Source organism: Arachis ipaensis, chromosome B07 (assembly GCF_000816755.2).
Source record: "Arachis ipaensis cultivar K30076 chromosome B07, Araip1.1, whole genome shotgun sequence".
NCBI lineage: Eukaryota > Viridiplantae > Streptophyta > Magnoliopsida > Fabales > Fabaceae > Arachis > Arachis ipaensis.
In genome coordinates, this window is record NC_029791.2 from 3,820,200 (window position 1) to 3,840,267 (window position 20,068).

Below are 20,068 nucleotides of genomic sequence, written 5' to 3' on the forward strand. Positions count from 1 at the left end.
TATTCGTATTAAATTTAATAATTAATTTTTTGTAAACACTTAACATAATTGTATATTTATATATGATTACATATAGATGGTCCTTTCAATCATACACAAATTATAAGAAAATAAGAATTAACAGAAGAGTTTATATTTTTATCACATGCTTTATCCACTCAGTAACATGTATGTATAGATAGATACCTAATCTACTTCACTGATTCTGTTTCAATTCCTAAGCCCTGTTCTGTTCTTCCCACATATGACATAGGACCACACAAACACAAAGCAATGGCAAGTGTTTGTTATTCTGTACTTGCTCCATCATCATCACCCTCCATATCCAAGTTCATCTCTGACCATCCATGCCTAACCATGCTCCAAAACCACTGTTCCACCATGAAAGACCTCAAAAAGCTCCATGCTCACATGATCAAAACTGGTCTTGTTCTTGACCCCATTGCTGCCAGCAAAGTCCTCACCTTTTGTGCTTCCCCACATGGTGACACCAACTATGCACACATGGTGTTCACCAGAATGCCTAAACCAACTCTCTATTCTTGGAACACCATCATAAGGTGCTTCTCTAGAAGCTCAACCCCACAACTTGCTTTATCAATTTTTATTGACATGTTGTGTTCTGATGATGATTATGTTCAGCCGCAAAGGTTGACTTATCCTTCTGTTTTCAAGGCTTTTGCTCAACTTGGTGATGTCCATGGTGGTGCTCAGCTTCATGGGAGGGTTGTGAAATTGGGTCTTGAAGATGATGAGTTCATTTGTAATACTATCATATATATGTATGCTAATAGTGGCTTGTTGAGAGAGGCTAGAAGAGTGTTTGATAAGAAAGTTGAACTTGATGTTGTTGCTTGGAACTCAATGATTATGGGGCTTGCAAAATATGGGGAAATTGATGAGTCTAGGAGGATGTTTGATGCAATGCCTGAAAGAACCCCAGTTACTTGGAATTCCATGATCAGTGGTTATGTTAGGAATGGGAAGCTTATGGAGGCGTTGGAGCTTTTTCGCGAGATGCAAGAAGAAGATGTTGAGACCAGTGAATTCACAATGGTGAGCTTGTTGAATGCTTGTGCTCACTTAGGAGCTCTTGAACATGGAAAATGGGTTCATAATTACATAAAAAAGAGTGGTTTCGAGTTTAATCTTATTGTCACTACGGCAATAATTGACATGTATTGCAAGTGTGGATCTATTGAAAATGCTATTGAAGTGTTTGATGCATCATCCACAAGAGGGTTATCAAGCTGGAACTCAATTATAATAGGCTTAGCCATGAATGGACACGAGAGAGAAGCAATTCAGTACTTCTCTAAGCTTAAATGTTCAAGTCTAAAGCCAGATAGTGTCAGTTTCATTGGTGTTCTAACTGCTTGTAAATATTTAGGAGCAATTGATAGAGCAAAGGACTACTTTGCACAAATGATGAATGAGTATGAGATTGAACCTTCAATAAAACACTACACTTGCATGGTTGAAGTGTTAGGCCAAGCGGCATTGCTAGAAGAGGCAGAAGAACTGATAAGAGATATGCCTATAGAACCAGATGCTATTATCTGGGGATCTCTGCTCTCATCTTGTGCGAAGCATGGGAATGTAGAGATGGCGAAACGGGCTGCAGAAAGAGTTTGCAAGTTGAATCCGAGTGATGCAAGTGGTTATGTACTTATGTCTAATGTTCAGGCTGCGTCAAAACAGTTTGAAGAGGCAATTGAGCACAGGCTTTTGATGAAGAGGTTGACCGAGAAAGAACCAGGTTGTAGTTCAATTGAACTAGATGGAGAAGTTCATGAATTTCTAGCTGGAGGGAGGTTGCATCCTAAAACTCAAGAAATTTACTACTTACTTAATGACTCAAGTTTTACACCTGAAGATTGAGTATCTCTGAAGTTATGAACTCATGGAACTTAAAATCCAATTTTGTATATAGAGGAATTGGCTTCAATATAGTGAATTATTCCAATAAGATAAAAATCCATATTTGATTCTCAATAGTGTTAAATAACAGCATGACAATGTCCAAATTTAAGAAAAAGGAAAGTGTACATGTCATCTTGTGAATGTTTTTTTAGATCAAGTGATCACCATTTACCACAAGGCTTATGCAACTTTATTTCTTTGTAGTTTCTCATAACTCAATTAATGCTCTATATTTTACTCATTCTAGTAACATTTGGATAGTGAAGGCCCTTAGCTTCTAAGCTGCATGCATATTTTGCTTCTGTGCTGCATGCATGTATGAACTGAAATAGTGAAATATAGAGTAGTCTTTAGACTCTAATGTATTCAAATCATAGAACTCATTGATTTGTTGAAACAATTAATAATACAACAGAATTAAGCATATCATATTGTTTAGCCATAGTGTATATTGTTTGGATATGAGACAATTACTGAGTAATAGTATACTAAGTCTCAGCTTTTTGACAAGTTCCTCCCTGGTGCCCAAGAATATATCTCTGGTGCCATTGTTCCATTGGTGAGAAGGTTCTGTGGCATTGCATACAAGTCTGAGATATCGAGATGATGTGTGGTGCGTCCGTTTTGGTAATGCTGATTCTGCATTGCAGCCGTGAGTTCTTCGTCTTCCAATGGCAGGCGATCGAAGGTAGCATGCATGAATGATGCAGCCATGATCACAACAGGTCCTGAGGCAATCAAGGCACCAACAACAGCACCTCCTACAACTTGCCCCTGAGCACCAGCCAAGTAAATGGTGAGGCCAGTGATTCCTGGTGGTGCTGGTGGGGGAAGGATTGACCCCAGCAATGAGAGGATCTCGAATCGGCCGTGAAGAGTCACAATGGCGCCGGATGAGGCCGGTTGGCGCAGAGTTACATTTGTCACACAGCCAGTTCCACTTAGTATGCAGAGGCCTCTCTGCTTCCTCCTTGCAAAGTTCAACAAGCTCTCATTCACATCACAGCCAGAGCTTACTTCCATAGCATGAGCCTTGAGTGCATTAGCACTGTCCCTTGTCACAATTATTGGTGGCTTCGGCTTGTTCTTGGAGCCGGCAGGCCTGCCACGCGGCCGCCTTAAGGCTTCCCCCTCGGCAGCAGAGGAAACCGGCGAAACTGCTTTTGGAACTTTGGTGGTGGCAGATATTAGAGTAACATCAATGCCAGACTTATTATTATTATTATTGTTATTATTATTATTCAGGTTACCTTTTTCTTGTTCTTGCTTTCTATCCATTTCACCAAACATTAAGAATGTCTTTGAGATTTTGTTGGCAAAATGTGAAGTGAGTAAGAAGAGCAAATCGCTCTCTTATGCTACATTGAAGCTTAAGTAGTTGCTTTATGACATTAAAATTTTATAGACCCCAAAAGAATGATTGTGTATTAGGATGGAGTTAAGTAACACCAACCTCATAAAACAAATGTTTGTTTTTTTCATCACTCTATGCCTAACTCCTACTAACTTTTTGCCTCATCTCAATTGCCTTCCCCAACAGATATCTCATGCCATATAATAATTAAAATTGTTTGGCTTTATTTTACTAACCTTATGCACAATATTAGCCAACTACCACATTTCTCACCATATAAGAATGCTTTATATTTAGCATAGAATTTGCACATATATGTTCTTAATATGAGAATGTTCCTGCATGTCAGAAGAATTGTATTGCTCTTGTTCTAATGGAAATATTGCAATAAAATTCCAAAAAGAAAAATCTTGGTGATTTCTCTGTTTAATGCATCTACAATTGAATTAATCCTGATGCATCTAAATGGTAATAATAATACTGTAATTCACCTTCCAGATACAATAATCCTACCTCGTGATAAGAAAATAGACTGTTTAAAACAGTAGATACCATCAAGAAAACCAAGATCGGATCCTAGACGAGATTTGAACCTTTAACACTTGTTTGATTAGATGAGTGTGCTAATTATTCGATCAACTCAAGTTGGTTGTATGCTTCTAAATTTAAAACAAAATTAGTTTGTCTAAGTGGACGATCATAAGTTACAAGATGTTTTATAGTTTAACCAAACTTCATTCTTTTCAAATTGAATACCAACAACTTTTAAATAACTACAAGTCATTAAAAAAAATAAAAATAACAAATGAAAATAGTAACGGATAGTGTTACTTATTATAGAATGTAAATTGAAATAAAATACATATTTATCTAATGTAAAATATATTTATAGCCACCTATATTCTATTTATAATGTTTACAAAATTAAATAAAATATAGCTGTAAATATTTTTAAAAGACAATGATGCTGACTATGCAACTGCTTTATCGGGGCGGCGACAATGGAGGAGCATCTACTGGGTATGATTCTGCTTCCGGTGATTTTCCCTCCAGTTCTAATGAGCATCACACTCGTAAAGTTCTCCATTGTTTTGTAACTCTCAAGATATTATTGTTCATTGTGTGTTGATGCTATTGTAGTTAAGTTTGTAATGTTTTGAAATTGCAGAAGAAATTGTTAAAACTAATCAACCAGCTCAGACCAAAAGTAAAAAGAAGAAGAAGGTAAAAGACTTCAGATTCAACTCCAGAGAGAGTACAAGGAGCAGCAGATTAGATCAACCACTATGACTGAAAATGGTATCTTCTTTTTAAATATTATTATTTACAAAGCAATTACCTAAAATGCTTCACAACTTTCATATAAAACATTTACAAATTTAATAAATATCAATGTTTATATATAAAAGTAGGGTAAAATATATTTTTTGTCCCTGAAGTTTTACAAAAAGTTTCAAAAATACTCTTAAGTTTTATTTTATTGAGTAAAGTATCGTTTTTGTCTCTAACGTTTGAGGTAAGTCCTATTTGTGTCCTTAACGTTTAAATCGTCCTATTTGTATCCCTAATGTTTATAAAAGTGATTCAATGTTATCTTACTATCAATTATACTAACAAATCAGATTATATTTTTCAATTATTCTCACTTGGATGTATTTATTCTCAATTAGGCCTCACTTGGATGTGTTCAATTTTAATATTATACCCACTATTTGTGTTTAGATTCAATTATGTCCCTAGAAAAATGAATTATGTAAATGTTGTAGGAATTAATTTCAACTTTTGATGAGCTATTTTTCGGAGTGGATTCTATGACAGACATTTGTATTCTAACTTTAAGAAGGGATTTTTAAAACTCAAATTAAAGCGTTCAGGATAACATTGAATCACTTTTACAAACGTTAGGGATACAAATAGGACGATTTAAACGTTAGGGACAAATAGGATTTACTCCAAACGTTGGGGACAAAAATGATACTTTATTTTATTTTATTTCAATTTTGTCCCAAAAGTTTTCGATTTGCATCAAATATACCCCTGACGGCTAATTTTTCAAAAATTTTAAGACCAATTCAACAACAATTTCATAAGAACAACCCTCAATACAAGCAAATCAAACATAATTTTCATGCATTATTGTTAGATTGGTCTTAAATTTTTTTGAAAATTTAGCCGTCGATGGTATATTTGATGCAAATCGAAAATTTTTGGGATAAAATTGAAACAATAAAATTTAGGGATATTTTTAAAACTTTTATTAAACTTTAAGGATAAAAAGTATACTTTACGCATAAAAGTATATTAATTAAAATCGCAAAATAGCAATAAAATCTTTTTAAAAAATTTAAGATAATTTCTTACTACAAGCTATTTAATCTTTTCAAAATATAGAATGCATTAAGTGATTTTTTGTATAATATTCATAAGTGGTTAAAAATTATAAATGCTCCTTTTTATAACAAAAAATTATGAAATTTAATATCCCACACTAAATTCATGTTATTTCACAAACTACTATAACTAATCCATTTTATATGTATAAAATACCAATATTGATATTTGATACAAAATGAATGAGGCCTCAAGTAGAAAAAGACTTGAAATCATTATAATTGCATTTTATTGGTTAACCATACAAAGATAATTAAGGTATATCACCACTTCTACTTTCATAACAAAAAAAAATTAGCCTAAAATCTGATGCGTTTGTCTATTAATTGTTTTAATCATTTTAAATTCTAAAAATTTATTATTCATGCAAACGTTTTTTATTAAATCAAAATGTCAAAATTTTAAATTATTATAGCAAAAAATTATTCTAAAATTTAAAACACTATAAATCATCAAATTACGTTCACATGTAAAATACCCAATTGATTTTTCTTTAAAAAACTCATTTGCCTATAAATTAGTAATAAAATATATGATTGACTTTCTCTAATAATAACTTAAGTATTTTATATAACATACTGAAAATACTATTAGAAAAATATATAATGATCAAAACTAAATTCTCATGGCTTCCAAATTTAAAATGACACCAAAAGAGAAAATTTATTCATTCAATAAAACCATGGCCTTCACATTCAACATCATTTATCAGCATCTCAATAGAAGTTACATGACTTGTTGCTTAACTAAAATCAATTGAAAATGAAGTTATGAAAATAATCTTGGCTTTTGGTCTATAAATACGTGGGTTCATGGAAACAAAAATCAAAGAATTATCCTCAATCTTCTATTACTTTTATAGGTCCAATAACAAATACAAAACTATAATCTGTTTTTGGTGTGACCTACAAATGCATATTTATCAATCGAACCTAAGCATAACATATATATCCTAAATTTCTAAGTTATCATTTCGTAGTTCATGTTTTTAGGGCTAAAATTACTTTAATTGGAATGATTCAATTTCAAAATAGTACAATGAAATAATAAAACTCAAAACACTTTAAAAGTAATAATAACAAAGAGCAGTCCCCAAAAAACCAAAAGTAAAACATTTCTATGAAGTAAGATAAGCAAAAAGCATTTATCTAAGACCCTTCATTAATATTATGAGAAACATAGGAGATTATCCTACATGCTAAGAGACTGCCTGTTTTTTTATCATTAAAGAAGCAAGTTCTCATTTCTTAGAATTGGTCCTCTTACTCATTTGTTAGGATTTTTGTCTTTACTACTACTGCTGCTAAAAAGACATAATATTAATATACAGAGATTTATATAAGTAAAAAAAAAAAATTAATGTCAAAAATCCTTACAAAATGAGTATATTTATGTCTAAAATTCTAAATTTAGTCAAATAGATATAACACCTTTCTAAGATGAACTATGAAATGCATTTTAAGGTTGAAAATATCACAAATTTTTTTAATTTCATGTCAAGTGTATTTTTGAGGGACCAAATTCCTAATCTGATCTTTAAGTAACTTAATAATCTTCTTATAATGAAAAGCACACAAAAAACAAATATAGAAATTTTGATGGTCCATTAAACTTGAAAGTTTTTCAAAAAATAGAATCATCAAGACAAAATTGTTAGTAAAAAATTTCATCACAAAATAATAACAATCTATAATAGTAGAAAATTTGAATCCTGCATCAAATTGATTCAAAAACAACATTAATACCGTAATCTAAAAAAAAAAAGAAGAAAAACAGAATAGGTGAAAAACAAAAGAATAAATCCATCAACGAAGAAAATATCATTTTCTTGGGTAAGTCTTTGATGTTTTACCTAATATTTACCTCTAATATTTTATAAAATTCAGTAAAGGCACAAATTTTATAAACCATCTCTTCCTTTGGAATATTAGTCATAGTCATAGCATTCTCAATGGCTAAAAAGAGAAGAACAAAAGTGAGGATGCATTAGGAGTTTAAAACATCAAACAAAGCTAAAATTAAACACTTATTTTTTGCCTTCTCTTCCTCAAGAACTAAAAATCCAAGAAATGCATATAAAAAATTATCCAACCCCCCAAGAAAATGGATTTGCAAATTTAATAAAAAAATCCAAGAAATGTATCAATAGTCTGAAATTGTCGCATATAGACAATAGAACAACTCAATGCACAAATGTTATCATGAAACAACAGAATAATTAAAATAATAAGGAATATGTAAGCTTCTCAATATTAAAAAAATAAACCAATAAGTATTAAAAAAATCTGCAGTAAAAGATATCATCCATCGAAGATGAAAGCATGGAATTTGAAAAAGTAAAATTCATAATTAGCCTAAGATAAAGATAAAAAGAAAGATGAATTAATATGTGGATTGGAGTTTCACGGCCTACTTTAATAGTAAAAGTCATTGCAATGGGAATATCTATTTTAATAGATCATAAATCAAATATCTATATGTCAATGATAGATCAGATGACTAAAACTTATATGAAATACCTTGTATGGACAGGCCTTTGACTTAGCAAAAAATACAACAAACACAATAGAACATGACCTAATTATCCATTGTTTTATAACTCTCAACATATTATTGTTCGTTGTGTGTTTGATGCTATTGTAGTAATGTTTTAAAATTGTAGAAGAAATTGTTAAACCTAATCAACCAGCTCAGAACAAAAGGAAAAGAAAAAAGAAGAAAAGAAGAAAGTATTATGTTCTTCATTGTTCTTTGTCAAAAGTTTTTATTTGAATTAACATTTTGGTAATTAAAGATGAAATCATGCAACCACTATGGAATAAATATATTCTTTTTCAGTTTTGGATTCTTTCTTAATTAATGTCTTGGAAAAGATACAATCATGCACCTGTTATCGCATAAATAATATGATTTCTTCTGATTTTAGAAAAAAAAAACTTCAGATTCAACTCCAGAGAATACAAATGTTGAGCAGTAGATTGGATCAACCACTGTGACTGAAAATTGTATCTTCTTTTTATGTCTGGACATCATTATCCTGTTCTTGTAATAGGGGATAGAATAGTTATTTGCCATTTTAAAGTTTCCAATTAGTGTACACAATTGAAAACTCTTAATTATCCTTAGTGTACACAACTGAGTTTATCTCTAGTCTCTACATGCTTTTAGTTTTGAAAACTCTTAATTATCCTTAGCATTTAAAAATTTGTTATTTTGTTTTATTCCTTTGCTGAGTATATTATGTCATTCTTCAATGCAGGAAGATATACAGGCTTTTTCAAAGAAAGCCTAAACAAAGACCAAGCTGAAGGCAAGATTTCCAACCACCTGAATTTTGACAACATAGTTTCTGCATATGCTTTTTATTTTTGACATTCCTTTTTGCCATGGATGGTGCTTGCATATATGTGTTTAGAAGATGAACTAGAGTGTTATTAGTTAGTTGTTAATAGTTAGTACATTTAAATGCTTCAGAATTCATTTGATTGTAAAGGCATTAAACAGACCAACTACTGATGTATATTGCCATTAATTAGAATAAGAAGCAGAGCAATATAATTCTTTTAACAAAAATCTTCTCATCTCTACTAAGCATTTTAGGCAACAAGAATATTCCCATTAAGACCCAACTTAAATTAGTTTTTTTTTTTTTAAAGAAAAAAGACAAAATTGTTAGAGTCACATTTTAAGTCAATTTTTTTTTATCTTTTTCCCAAATTGTTTTCAATTAAATATTAATGATTTCTCAATATCCTAATAGATAGTCATTAATATTTGCGGTTAAAAACTATATTTTTAATCTTATATATTTTTTAATTTATAGTTGTAAATAAATATTAAGTGATAAAAATTAAAAGAAATTATTCAACACTAAATATAAGTTCAAAACATTTACTTAAAATGAAAAAATTAATAAAATAAAAAAAATAAAAATCTAATCATAATAAAATTTTCTATTTTGGGAATTTTTCCTTCACTTTCACTTTGACTCCTTCCTACTACTAATACTGCTAATGTAAAGATTCCTTTGTTAAAAAGATTCATAAAAATGAAAAAATCTTATATTCCTACAACTACAAGTCCTCACTGAAAAATTTGTACTTTACTCTTTGATGTTCAAAATATACGCTTTATCCTCCTAAATTTTAGAAAATTCTGCAAATTAACCTTTGAAGATTGAAATTTTCAATTTTCCTACTATATTATAAGATTTTGATAGTATCAAATGTTAACTTGAGAGAAACCCAAACTATTTGAAAAAGGTTTCATTTTGTTCGAAAAATGTGCATGAGAATCTGCTAAGCTTCTTCAGTGTGTCACAATTCACCACGTGCGCGCCACCGTAGTTCCTAGCGGTTCTCCTCTGTCTTCTTCTTCTTCTTCTTACATATATGATTATGATAACTGCTTTTCGTTTTGTTCTGTTGTGTTTGGTGTGAATTGTCGATAGTATCCTCAACTTCTTCTTCTGTAACTTTAAATGATTAATTATATCTTATACGCCATTTGCATATGTTGTGTGTTTACCATTTCTTTTCCTCTCCATATATTTTTTCTTTTTAATAAAAGGGTAAAAAAAAAGATAATTCTTTTTTTTTTTAATGATCTTTTTAAGAAGCTTCTTGCTGTTAGATTTTGATTTTGATTTTGTTTTTGGTTTTGTTTAGTATCTTAGGTTTTCTACTACGATGAATTATGGATTGTTATGCTCAATTTTTGAGAGTGTTTCGTTTGGTGTGATAATGCAGAGTAGTGATGAATTGATGATCATGGCTGTTAAGTAGGTGAGAGTTGAGACTCTCCCCTCAAATCAATGGTAGTTGAGGCTCAAGTTCCTCTACTTGAGTGTGTAATGAACGTTGTGAATGAAGATTATCCAGGTTCAGTAGTTGATGAACATTGTGAAATGAAGAAGCAGTGGAATCAGAAACTCCAATCTCCCTCAGGGGACAACTTGGTATCAGTAGGGGAACTTTGGACTGATGGACTAATCTGTGCCTTTGAGTTCATCAAGGGAGTTAGAGATGTGGCAAAGAAAAGATTTGAAGGAAGAAAGTTTAGTAGGAATGGCTGTGTTGATTCACCCCCAACTTTGCTAGATCAATCTGGAACTGGTGGTCTTGATGATGGTTTAGATGATTATCACCAATCACCTCATCAATTCATTGGCAAAGAGGGTCTTCCTAGAAGTTACTGGAGGCCAATTGGTTGGTCTAGGATCTCCGAACTTGTGCAGGCAGTGCGAACTGATGATGGTTGGGCCTCACAGCTGCTTGATTTCACAGATGATGAGATTGATGTTGCTGTTGCTGATGTTGCAACTCCTTACTGGGAAAGGCCTGTTGGTCCAACATGGTGGTGTCATTTGGATGCAAGCCATCCATTTGTTGTTACATGGTTGGGTAATTCTCATTGGTTACATCCTGCTATTAGCATAGCTTTGAAAGATGAAAGTAGATTAATAAGTGAACGAATGAAGCACCTTTTATATGAGGTAATGAACTAGTGGAATTTGCTATTATCTTGTTTCGAATATGTTTCCTTGTGTCCTGTATTGTATCCTATTGTTTTTCTTTTTGCCATTTCCTAGGATTAGTGTTAAAAAATACAGGTTTTTGAATTTATGAAATCAGTCTAAAATGCTTATTTTGACAGGTTCCAGTCCGAGTCGCTGGCGGTCTGCTATTTGAACTTCTGGGGCAGTCAGCTGGTGATCCTTTAGCAGAGGAAGATGACATACCTGTTGTACTCCGATCATGGCAGGCGCAAAACTTTTTAGTTACAGCCATGCATGTAAAGGGTTCTGCATCAAACATAAATGTATTAGGCATTCTAGAAGTTCAGGTTTGTCAAGTGACTTAAGCCTTTATCCCACCAAGTAATCTGACAGTAGTTTTGCCTAAGTTATACTTCTTTAATTGTTTATATGATTTTATCTAAAGTTGTCTTAAACTAAGTACTTAAATCTCCACTGCTGCAATTCATGCAGGAGCTGCTTGCTGCTGGAGGTGCTAACATTCCGCGCACCATTCATGAAGTTGTAGCACACTTAGCTTGCCATCTTGCACGATGGGACGATAGGTTAATATTATTTCCAATAATCTATGTTTCTTTGCCTTTTAATTCTATTTATGACCTTTGTGTAAGAGATAAACGAAATCTTGAATACAGCCGAATTATGGATCAAAAGGTGTTACTTTCAGACAATAACTTTTATTTTGTTTAGTGTAGAATGGTCATGATTCTAATAGTTTGATGTTCATTTAAAAACATTGAGTTTCTCCATTGGATGTCATAGGTTGTGGCGTAAACACATCTTTGGGGCTGCAGATGAAGTTGAGTTGATGTTTATGAACAGGTGATTGCATTATCTTTAGATCATTACACATAAAACGTTTATCTTCAGTGGCTGATCTACCTTTTCCGTTTATAACTTAGATATGCATTATACAATAAGTTCTTTTGGTTCTTGACAGGAGAAACCATGAGGATTTACATCTATTCACAATAATATTGAACCAGGAAATTAGAAGATTATCGACCCAGGTAAAACTATGCAGAATGACATATACTCTATTTGCAGAAAATCAGTTATAAATTATAACATTGTTTTGTGAATTATATTGTTGCTGATTATGTTGGAGAATTTCATTTGTATAACTTCTCTAACTTTAATTGGCTATAATGTAGTGTTTTTTAAACTTTTTTGTGTTAAGTAATTAATAATGACATGATTATGGTGCTTTGGTAACTTAGCTTATATGTTCTATATCAGTCAAATCCTTCTGAAATACTAGTGTTCATGTTTACCTTATTTGAACATGGAAGGAAGGAGTAAACAAATGTATGCAAAAACTAACTGGCCAATTTTTCTGTCGGCTTCTGTTTAAAAATATCTATATATTTTGTCATGCATATAGGAAATTCTGCAGAAATCTGATGGATTTCTCTAATCTCTACTCATTTCAAATGGTACTCTACTATGAACATAAGTATTATATGTGTAACTTGTGTATATAGAAATTTATACATTTATCTATGCTCCTTGTATGGCCTAGCAGGTTATAAGAGTGAAATGGTCGCTCCATGCGCGAGAGGAAATTGTTTTTGAACTTCTTCAACAGTTGAGAGGGAATACAACAAGAGCCTTGCTGGAAGGAGTAAGAAAGAGTACTAGGCAAATGATTGAGGAGCAAGAAGCAGTTCGAGGACGGTTGTTCACCATACAAGATGTCCTGCAAAGCACAGTCCGTGCATGGTTGCAGGTTTCCGAAATCATAACAGATTACTGAACTATATCAATATATTTATGATTCGCTAATGTTTTATTCAATTATGCATAATACCTCAAAATTGGTTCCTAACAACAAATTAGTCTCTAATAGTAAGGGTATATTTGCATAGTCTTACACTCTTGCTACTTATTTTAGGATAAAAGCCTCACAGTTACGCATAACCTTGGAATATTTGGGGGTTGTGGCCTTGTTCTTTCCATCATCACCGGACTATTTGGTATAAACGTTGACGGAATACCTGGAGCCGAAGGAACTCCTTATGCGTTTGGTCTATTCTCTGCCGTCTTGTTTGTGTTGGGAGCTATACTTATTGGAATAGGATTGGTTTATCTCGGTTTGAAGAAACCCATAATGCAAGAAAATGTTGCAGTGAGAAAGCTGGAGCTTGAAGAGCTGGTCAGGATGTTTCAACATGAAGCAGAAACTCATGCTCAAGTGCGAAAAACAGGTCCTCAGATGGATGTTCCACCAACTGCAGAAGTTAGGGGGGCACCAAGTGGTGCAAATAATCGCTCTGTTTTCTCAAGGTTTTTCAGTTTATAGATATTTGTACTTTTGTATGGTAGATCTTTAGATTTTTTGTGTATCATTGTGATTATTCTCTAATAAAAAGGTTGATCCAATGTAAAAATGAATTCTCTTGAAGTTGAATCTAAAAATTGATTTGTCTCCTAAAATCTGGGTTCAATTTGCAGAATAACTTTTGTACCTAGTACTTATACTTTGTCCTGTTTTGTACACATGGGATTTAGTTGAGGCCAAAATGTATTTCAATTCAGGTTTATGTGAATGTTACACTTAAATTTGAATAATCAAATATAAAGTTTTGAAACCCAATTGATATTAGCCCTAATAATATATTATTAAAAACATCAAAACAATAGTTTAGTAGGGTAACTTATGAATAGTTCTTTATAACATGTGGCAATTTAGAGCCATATGACTCTTAGGTAAATAGCTAAATTCAGAACCAACACTTCATTCTTCTGGTTTGACTTGTAGTTGGATGAACATTTGCTTCTTGCTTGCTAATGCTAGCATTAGTCTCCAACTGTATCTGAATGCACCATGTTGTCTTCACTATGCATGAGTCCCTTCTCCAGCAAAGGAGAAGAAGCACATTCACCACCAAGCACACGAACATCACACCATGAACTATGTCTCCATGATCATGCTCTTACTGCTCCATCACTGAGCCAATCCACATCTCCTTATATAAACCTCTTAGAAAACTTGAGCATCACAAAAAGGATGACTGCACATCGCTCACGTTCTGCACCGGCCGTACTATTCACCGACACTGGCATAGACTTTCATGAGCCCTCTGAACCTAGACCTATACAAAATTCATCAACCTTAATGGTAAGGGTATCTTTCATCTCTGTATTCTTGTATTTGGCAATTGGTGTTGCAGTGTACATGATAAATGGGAGTTTCAAGGGTACCACCACACTTAAGCTTATAGATGCTATTTACTTCACAGTAGTAACTCTAAGCACAATTGGATTTGGAGATATTGTTCCTGATGCAACATCTACCAAGATCTTTACCTGTGGTTTCATTTTGGTTGGTTTTGGACTTACTGGTTTTCTCCTCAGCGGCTTGGTTGAATACATCTGTGATACTCAAGAAGCATTCACGTTGAGCATGATGGATGAGAATAGATATAAGAGAATTCTCTGGACTTACATAGTTGATGAAGAGAAAGGAAGAATGCGAATTCGGACAAAAGTTTCTTTAGCTTTGGTGGTTGTCATCGTCTGCATCGCAACAGGAGCAGTCACAGCTCACTTTCTAGAGGGTATGGATTGGATAGACAGTTTCTATCTCTCCATTACGTCTGTTACGACAGTTGGTTATGGCGATTATGCTTTCAAAACTGTAACTGGAAGATGCTTCGCGATTATCTGGCTTTTGGTAAGTACATTGGCAGTTGCTAGGGCCTTTCTGTACCTAACTGATTATAGCATGCACAAGAGGAAACGTAAGGTAGCAAAATTGGTTCTTCATAAGAAGATAACTATGTCAGATTTAGTAGCTGCAGACCTTGATAATGATGGATCAATAAGGTATGTTGAGTTTGGTTTTTCTTATTACATGTTTCCTTGTCCTTTTTCACAATATGCAGAAGAATAGAATCATTCAAATTCAATGCATTAAAGTTACAAAAGCAGAAATGGACACAACATTGGCCAAAATTTGTAGCTTAAGCTAGTTTTTAGTCGCTTGAAATTTGAAATGACAAAAATTATAGGATCAACTAGGTGTAGTTACATAATATCATTTCAATGCATGATGGGACAGAAATGAAAGAACCATCATCATCAAGATCAACATTAATAACTGATATCCAATCCAATAACAGTATATTTGCATACACCATTTTCTCCACTCTCAAGGAGGGAATAAATGAGTAATAACATACTTCACTCTTCTCAATCCTCTAACCTTTCACATTTGTTCTTGCAGCAAGTCCGAATTTCTTATCTACAAGCTCAAGGAAATGGGAAAAATAACTGAGATTGACATTCTGCAAATAAGCAAACAATTTGATTCCTTGGGTTGTGGCATCTATGGCAAGATTAGTGTTGCTGACCTTATGGTAAATGTCTAATTCAAATATCTACTTGGGTTGTTAGGCATTATGAACCATTTATTGCCATTTGCAATAACCATGGAATATGGATGCACTAGGAGGTGGGAGCACTACCCTTTTGGTCTTGCACAAATATTTCAAAAGTGAAAGGTATCTTATCATGGTTGTCAGTAATGTTCTTAGTGCAAGTTCCATTTGTTTGATGGTGTGATGTCATACACCAATGTGAACAGAATACACAATTTGGATTGCTGTTGTACTCTTTTAACTGAATAAAAATCACGCTCTTTCATATAAATAGTTTGATCCCATTTTTGCCACAAAATAATATCCATTGCTTGCTTCATATCATATATAATGAATGTGCTAATATATTCATTAATGTAATTATAGTTACTTATTCTAATGAGTGTTTTAAAAAGTTTTGAAACAATTGTAATCATAATTCCATCTTTTTCTACTTACAAAATAAATAACTAATAACAACGGCAAGAAAAATAGCAATAATACCGGGGAAAAAATGGTTTCATTAGTCAGCGATCTAAGTAATGATTAAACAAAATATTAACTATTGTCATTGGAATTTTATCCATAGTTGCAAAGCCTCCCAATATGACTGGATTTTGTGGTATTGAATGGAACAAAATAGTATAAAAAGTGAATCTTGTAAGCCATATTTACAAACTCCACACCTTGTAGCTACCTGATACATATCAGATGTATGATTTAACATAGTAATTCTTCATGAAAATTATAAAACCACTAAGGGATTAACACAATGGTTAATTCTAAGGATGCTCCATTACCTTAAGCAGAAAGCACAATGGAAGTTTTAGGCATTGACAAGCCACTTCACTGAGTTATCCTTAGTCCTTAGGCAATTTGTTCCAATCTGCTACTTCTGTAATGGGATCAGACAAAGAAAGTTGGAAGGACTAGCGGTATTTGAAAAAAAATCAACAATGCTATTTTTTGTAATAATAGCCATATCCCATGTGCCTTTCTTGTTCCTACATTGAGTTAATAAGGGCCATAAGAACATTGTGGCAAACTTTTCTTACAAATGAAGGTAGTGCTCACCTGGCGGCAGAAGATGAGTTGGGCAACACAAAATTGATCAGATCCTCAGTTTTGCCTCTGTGATACATTGATACTTGCAATTCTGTGAGTTTGAAATTTCGAAAGTTTTAGATTACTCTGGTCTTTTTTCTTCATATATTATTCTCATTTCTCAACAATACTTAAAACCCAAAAACAAATTGTATTTAAATTTTCAAAGAAGAAAATAAGAATTTATGCTTGTATAGATTGAAAAGTGATACCTCTGTCTTATTGTGCGGATGCTCTCGAGAAGTTCTGTTGTTTGTTGCAACCTGGAATTTTTTGGTCTCTCTTCACTGTCCAGAACCAACGTTGAGACATTCAAAACAGTAACTAGTTCAGCTTCAATTTCGTCAAGCTTTTTATCTATATTTTCCAGGAATTCGTCATAAGCAGATGTAACTGACAAGCAGCTAACAGTATTGTCTTCATTCCAACTGTCATTGCTAAGTGATCCCAGAATATTCACAGCCTCCTCATCATCTAGTTGGTTCCCTTGAATATCACTGAAATTCATTGTGTTTGGTTCTGAGTCATCCTCGGAGAAATCTCCTTGAACCTCCTCCGATGGTGCAACAATTCGAATGGGACTTGAAGCATCTTCTATTGTGTCTTCCATGTTCATTGTGGACCCAATGAGCTGACTTTCTTTCAAAGATATTGCCTGAAACTACAAGAAGTTTCCATTATAATAGTTCTAAGGAGATTCCCTGCCCTGCTTTTGGGTTTAAGCCATTATTAATTTATAGGAAAAAAAAGTTCTAGAGACATAATCAGTTCTTAAATAAAGTTATAAAGGGTTTACAAACTTCAAAGGGTATATTTTCCAATGAAACTCTGAGAGTACTATAATGCATTCCCTTCACCTCACTTAGCTTTGTGGATAGCTCATCAAGCAATTCGATACGGCTTTTAGACTTTTCCAGAGCTTGCAACACCTTCTTCCTCTGGAAAAGCATTTCCCTCGCACCATTTTCATCTCCCCTCTGAATGCTTATAGCTGCTTGTTTTTGGAGCTTCTCTGCAGCTTCTGACAGCCGCAGGAGCCTCATTCTAGCATTATTTGCTGCACCAAACACCCCACATAAATTTTTATATAATTTCCATGATAAAAGCAATGATAACAACTGAGCCGTTAGCCACTAGGTAGATTTCCAACAATGGTTAGATTCAAATAGATAAAGAAAATCATAACATAGTTTCAAAAGGCAGAACTTTGAACTTTGTCAGGGAACTCACAATAGTATTATTTACCGCAACATTAAACTAGACCTAATGCACACACCATTTGACAATTGCACAATTTGTAAAGTAGTATCTGCATTGAAAATCATATGTCTAGGACGCAAGACCTCTCAAGTTTTTTTTTTTCTTTTTTCTGTTTTTCTCATTGTTCTTTTCTCTCCTGGTGAAATGATACAAGTTCAAATTCACATAGTCTGAAAAGAGTTCTTTTGGTTTTTGGATTTTGTTTTTTCTACTTGAACAGTAACCTATAGGATTCTTGAAATGGCACTTACTTATAGTAATATTATAAGGACCAATTGGATCCCATTAACTGTATCAAGGAAGCAAGAAACAAAAATGGTGCACCAAATCAACTATTTGACATCATTCAGTTGCAAGGCACCATCTCCTTTCTTGAGCAGCTTCCAAGGTCAACAAACAATGCCCCTTTTGCAAATATGGTCACAGGTTAAAATTTCTGCTCTAATATATAGGTGATACCCTTTTTTTGTGTGTGTCTAGTGTATACAAGAAAGCAGCATTTGCATGTGAAAATGATTACCTTAGAAATTTCTGTTCTCACTCATTACTATCAACCCCCACTTTGATAAAAGAACCCACAATTAGTAAATCTAATAATTGCAAAGGGATATATTGGGAAGGAAAAAAAAAACAACATTTTCCTAATTCTCATGAATAGTTAATAGTTAATTAGCTATAGGTAACGTAACTAGGTTCCCATGTGACATAATTCACTAGGTTAGGGTTAGCAGCTAAATTTTTCATTTTTCCTTTACTCTAATAAAGTTATTTAATTGAGAAGGAAATTGAGTGTATGAAGAAGTAAAATTGAAGAGGAAGATAGAGAATACCCTTGGTAGTGGTGGTGTTCGCTTCAGCATGAAGATGATCGAGCTGAGAACGAAGGTGTTCAGAACTGTTGATATTTGATGAAGTTGAAGAAGAAGCAGAGCACTTGATGATGATGTTGATGGGCCTCAGTGAAGGTCTGTGGCTATGGCTGCTGGGAACAGCAATGGCAATGGGAATGGGTGAGGCACACTTCGCTATCATCTGTTCTCTCTTCTTTCTCTCTCTCTCTCTCTCTCTGAAGCACACTCTGCAACAGAAAACGATTTTTTAATAAAAGCAAAAATATTTGAATTTTTTTTCTTATTTTAAAAATAAAAATATTCAAAATAACAGAAAATGGAAGTTATATTATTTGCCATAAAAATGTCGAAATTTTTTTTTATTGGGTTAAAATGGGTGTTTTTTGGTGCTATGACTTATGAGCCATTGAAGTGTTATATCTAAATGTGGGATAATTTGTGAATGAAAATCTAACTGTCCAATTTGGTAAAAAGAAAAAAACGGACCATAAGACTTAAAAAGGGTTCAAATTGGACATTTCGAATTTTATTAAAATAAAATTAAATTTTTTTAATGTGTAAATTATAAAAATATTTAAATATTTAATCCAAATTCTTTGAAATTGAATCGAATTATCTAAAAAAAATTATTTAACTCAAATCGCACCACAAATAAAAAATTCTAAAGTTGAACTAGTTGCCAAATAAATAATAACATCAATTTGCATAATAATTTTGATGGCCAAGGTACTTGAATCTATCATTAAAATTTTTTTTTTCATATTATACGAATTTGAAGTATTATATATTCTTTTTCTAAGTATTTCTAAGAGCAACTTTTAATTTTGTTACATTTGCCAAATAGAGAAAAGTTAAAAATTTCCAAAGGTATTTATTATTTGATAAAGAAACTCTTATCTCTTGTTTTAGTGGAATGTAGCATATCACAAATTAATATCAAGTATAACAATACTAATTTCTTTTGAAACCCTAAGGTGAATTAGGATGATAATTAATGTATTAATTAATGATGAACAGATAAGCAAATAAAAGGCTTGATTTGACATTGTGTACTAAAGGCCTTTTTAAATTTCAACGATAAGAGTAAGTATAGAAAAATTTTGTTTGGGTGTGGGACATTTCGATTTTAATTCTAAGATAATAGTGATTTTACTTGAATTATTTCTTAAAAAATGTGTTTTGCAATCAATAATATTGTTGACATGTTATTAACTTGGATATTTCCATTATATTAAATGAATTAGAAGATGCAATAAAAATACATATATAAAATCATTTAATTTTTTTA

General features: G+C 32.7%; 5 protein-coding genes across 13 annotated transcripts; 3 read left to right on the forward strand and 2 right to left on the reverse strand.

Moving 5' to 3' along the window:
- On the forward strand, positions 110 to 1,995 carry LOC107608066 (pentatricopeptide repeat-containing protein At2g42920, chloroplastic). The gene has a single exon (XM_016309956.2). It carries the CDS (start codon positions 274 to 276, stop codon positions 1,879 to 1,881), a length of 1,608 nt encoding a protein of 535 aa, XP_016165442.1. The 5' UTR covers positions 110 to 273; the 3' UTR covers positions 1,882 to 1,995.
- LOC107606487 (AT-hook motif nuclear-localized protein 16) lies at positions 2,287 to 3,333 on the reverse strand. Its single transcript, XM_016308548.2, has one exon. The coding sequence runs from the start codon at positions 3,211 to 3,213 to the stop codon at positions 2,419 to 2,421; it is 795 nt and encodes a 264-aa protein (XP_016164034.2). The 5' UTR covers positions 3,214 to 3,333; the 3' UTR covers positions 2,287 to 2,418.
- On the forward strand, positions 9,698 to 14,097 carry LOC107608896 (zinc transport protein ZntB). Of its 4 annotated transcripts, none has more exons than XM_016310668.2 (9): positions 9,698 to 10,023; positions 10,422 to 11,162; positions 11,324 to 11,512; positions 11,658 to 11,749; positions 11,967 to 12,026; positions 12,145 to 12,214; positions 12,730 to 12,933; positions 13,099 to 13,490; positions 13,966 to 14,097. In XM_016310668.2, the coding sequence occupies exons 2-9, from the start codon at positions 10,482 to 10,484 to the stop codon at positions 14,051 to 14,053; spliced, it is 1,776 nt and encodes a 591-aa protein (XP_016166154.2). In that variant the 5' UTR covers positions 9,698 to 10,023; positions 10,422 to 10,481; the 3' UTR covers positions 14,054 to 14,097. The 4 variants fall into 4 exon arrangements, with proteins under 4 accessions (XP_016166154.2, XP_016166153.2, XP_016166152.2 ...); XM_016310667.2 differs by having other exon boundaries at positions 9,704 to 10,023; positions 10,417 to 11,162; XM_016310666.2 differs by having other exon boundaries at positions 9,718 to 10,023; positions 10,336 to 11,162.
- LOC107608897 (two-pore potassium channel 3-like) lies at positions 14,004 to 15,857 on the forward strand. The gene is made up of 2 exons (XM_016310669.2): positions 14,004 to 15,032; positions 15,433 to 15,857. Exons 1-2 carry the CDS (start codon positions 14,032 to 14,034, stop codon positions 15,575 to 15,577), a joined length of 1,146 nt encoding a protein of 381 aa, XP_016166155.1. The 5' UTR covers positions 14,004 to 14,031; the 3' UTR covers positions 15,578 to 15,857.
- LOC107608898 lies at positions 16,058 to 19,057 on the reverse strand. Of its 6 annotated transcripts, none has more exons than XM_016310674.2 (6): positions 18,760 to 19,057; positions 17,527 to 17,726; positions 16,882 to 17,324; positions 16,640 to 16,721; positions 16,366 to 16,460; positions 16,058 to 16,262 (listed from the first exon to the last, which is right to left on the reverse strand). In XM_016310674.2, the coding sequence occupies exons 1-4, from the start codon at positions 18,959 to 18,961 to the stop codon at positions 16,685 to 16,687; spliced, it is 882 nt and encodes a 293-aa protein (XP_016166160.1). In that variant the 5' UTR covers positions 18,962 to 19,057; the 3' UTR covers positions 16,058 to 16,262; positions 16,366 to 16,460; positions 16,640 to 16,684. The 6 variants fall into 6 exon arrangements, with proteins under 6 accessions (XP_016166160.1, XP_016166159.1, XP_016166156.1 ...); XM_016310673.2 differs by having other exon boundaries at positions 16,882 to 17,330; XM_016310670.2 differs by having other exon boundaries at positions 16,882 to 17,330; positions 17,470 to 17,726.

Excerpts from the sequence above, each read along its gene's own strand:
- LOC107608066 (XM_016309956.2), top strand. The coding sequence starts at position 274 with ATGGCAAGTGTTTGTTATTCTGTACTTGCTCCATCATCATCACCCTCC.
- LOC107606487 (XM_016308548.2), bottom strand. The coding sequence starts at position 3,213 with ATGTTTGGTGAAATGGATAGAAAGCAAGAACAAGAAAAAGGTAACCTG.
- LOC107608896 (XM_016310668.2), top strand. The coding sequence starts at position 10,482 with ATGGTAGTTGAGGCTCAAGTTCCTCTACTTGAGTGTGTAATGAACGTT. Across the intron at positions 11,513-11,657 it reads TAGGCATTCTAGAAGTTCAG|GAGCTGCTTGCTGCTGGAGG; the intron begins GTTTGTCAAGTG and ends CAATTCATGCAG. Across the intron at positions 11,750-11,966 it reads CTTGCACGATGGGACGATAG|GTTGTGGCGTAAACACATCT; the intron begins GTTAATATTATT and ends TGGATGTCATAG.
- LOC107608897 (XM_016310669.2), top strand. The coding sequence starts at position 14,032 with ATGTTGTCTTCACTATGCATGAGTCCCTTCTCCAGCAAAGGAGAAGAA. Across the intron at positions 15,033-15,432 it reads GATAATGATGGATCAATAAG|CAAGTCCGAATTTCTTATCT; the intron begins GTATGTTGAGTT and ends TTGTTCTTGCAG.
- LOC107608898 (XM_016310670.2), bottom strand. The coding sequence starts at position 18,961 with ATGATAGCGAAGTGTGCCTCACCCATTCCCATTGCCATTGCTGTTCCC. Across the intron at positions 17,727-18,759 it reads GAACACCACCACTACCAAGG|CAAATAATGCTAGAATGAGG; the intron begins GTATTCTCTATC and ends TGTTTGGTGCAG. Across the intron at positions 16,722-16,881 it reads ATCCGCACAATAAGACAGAG|AATTGCAAGTATCAATGTAT; the intron begins GTATCACTTTTC and ends TCAAACTCACAG.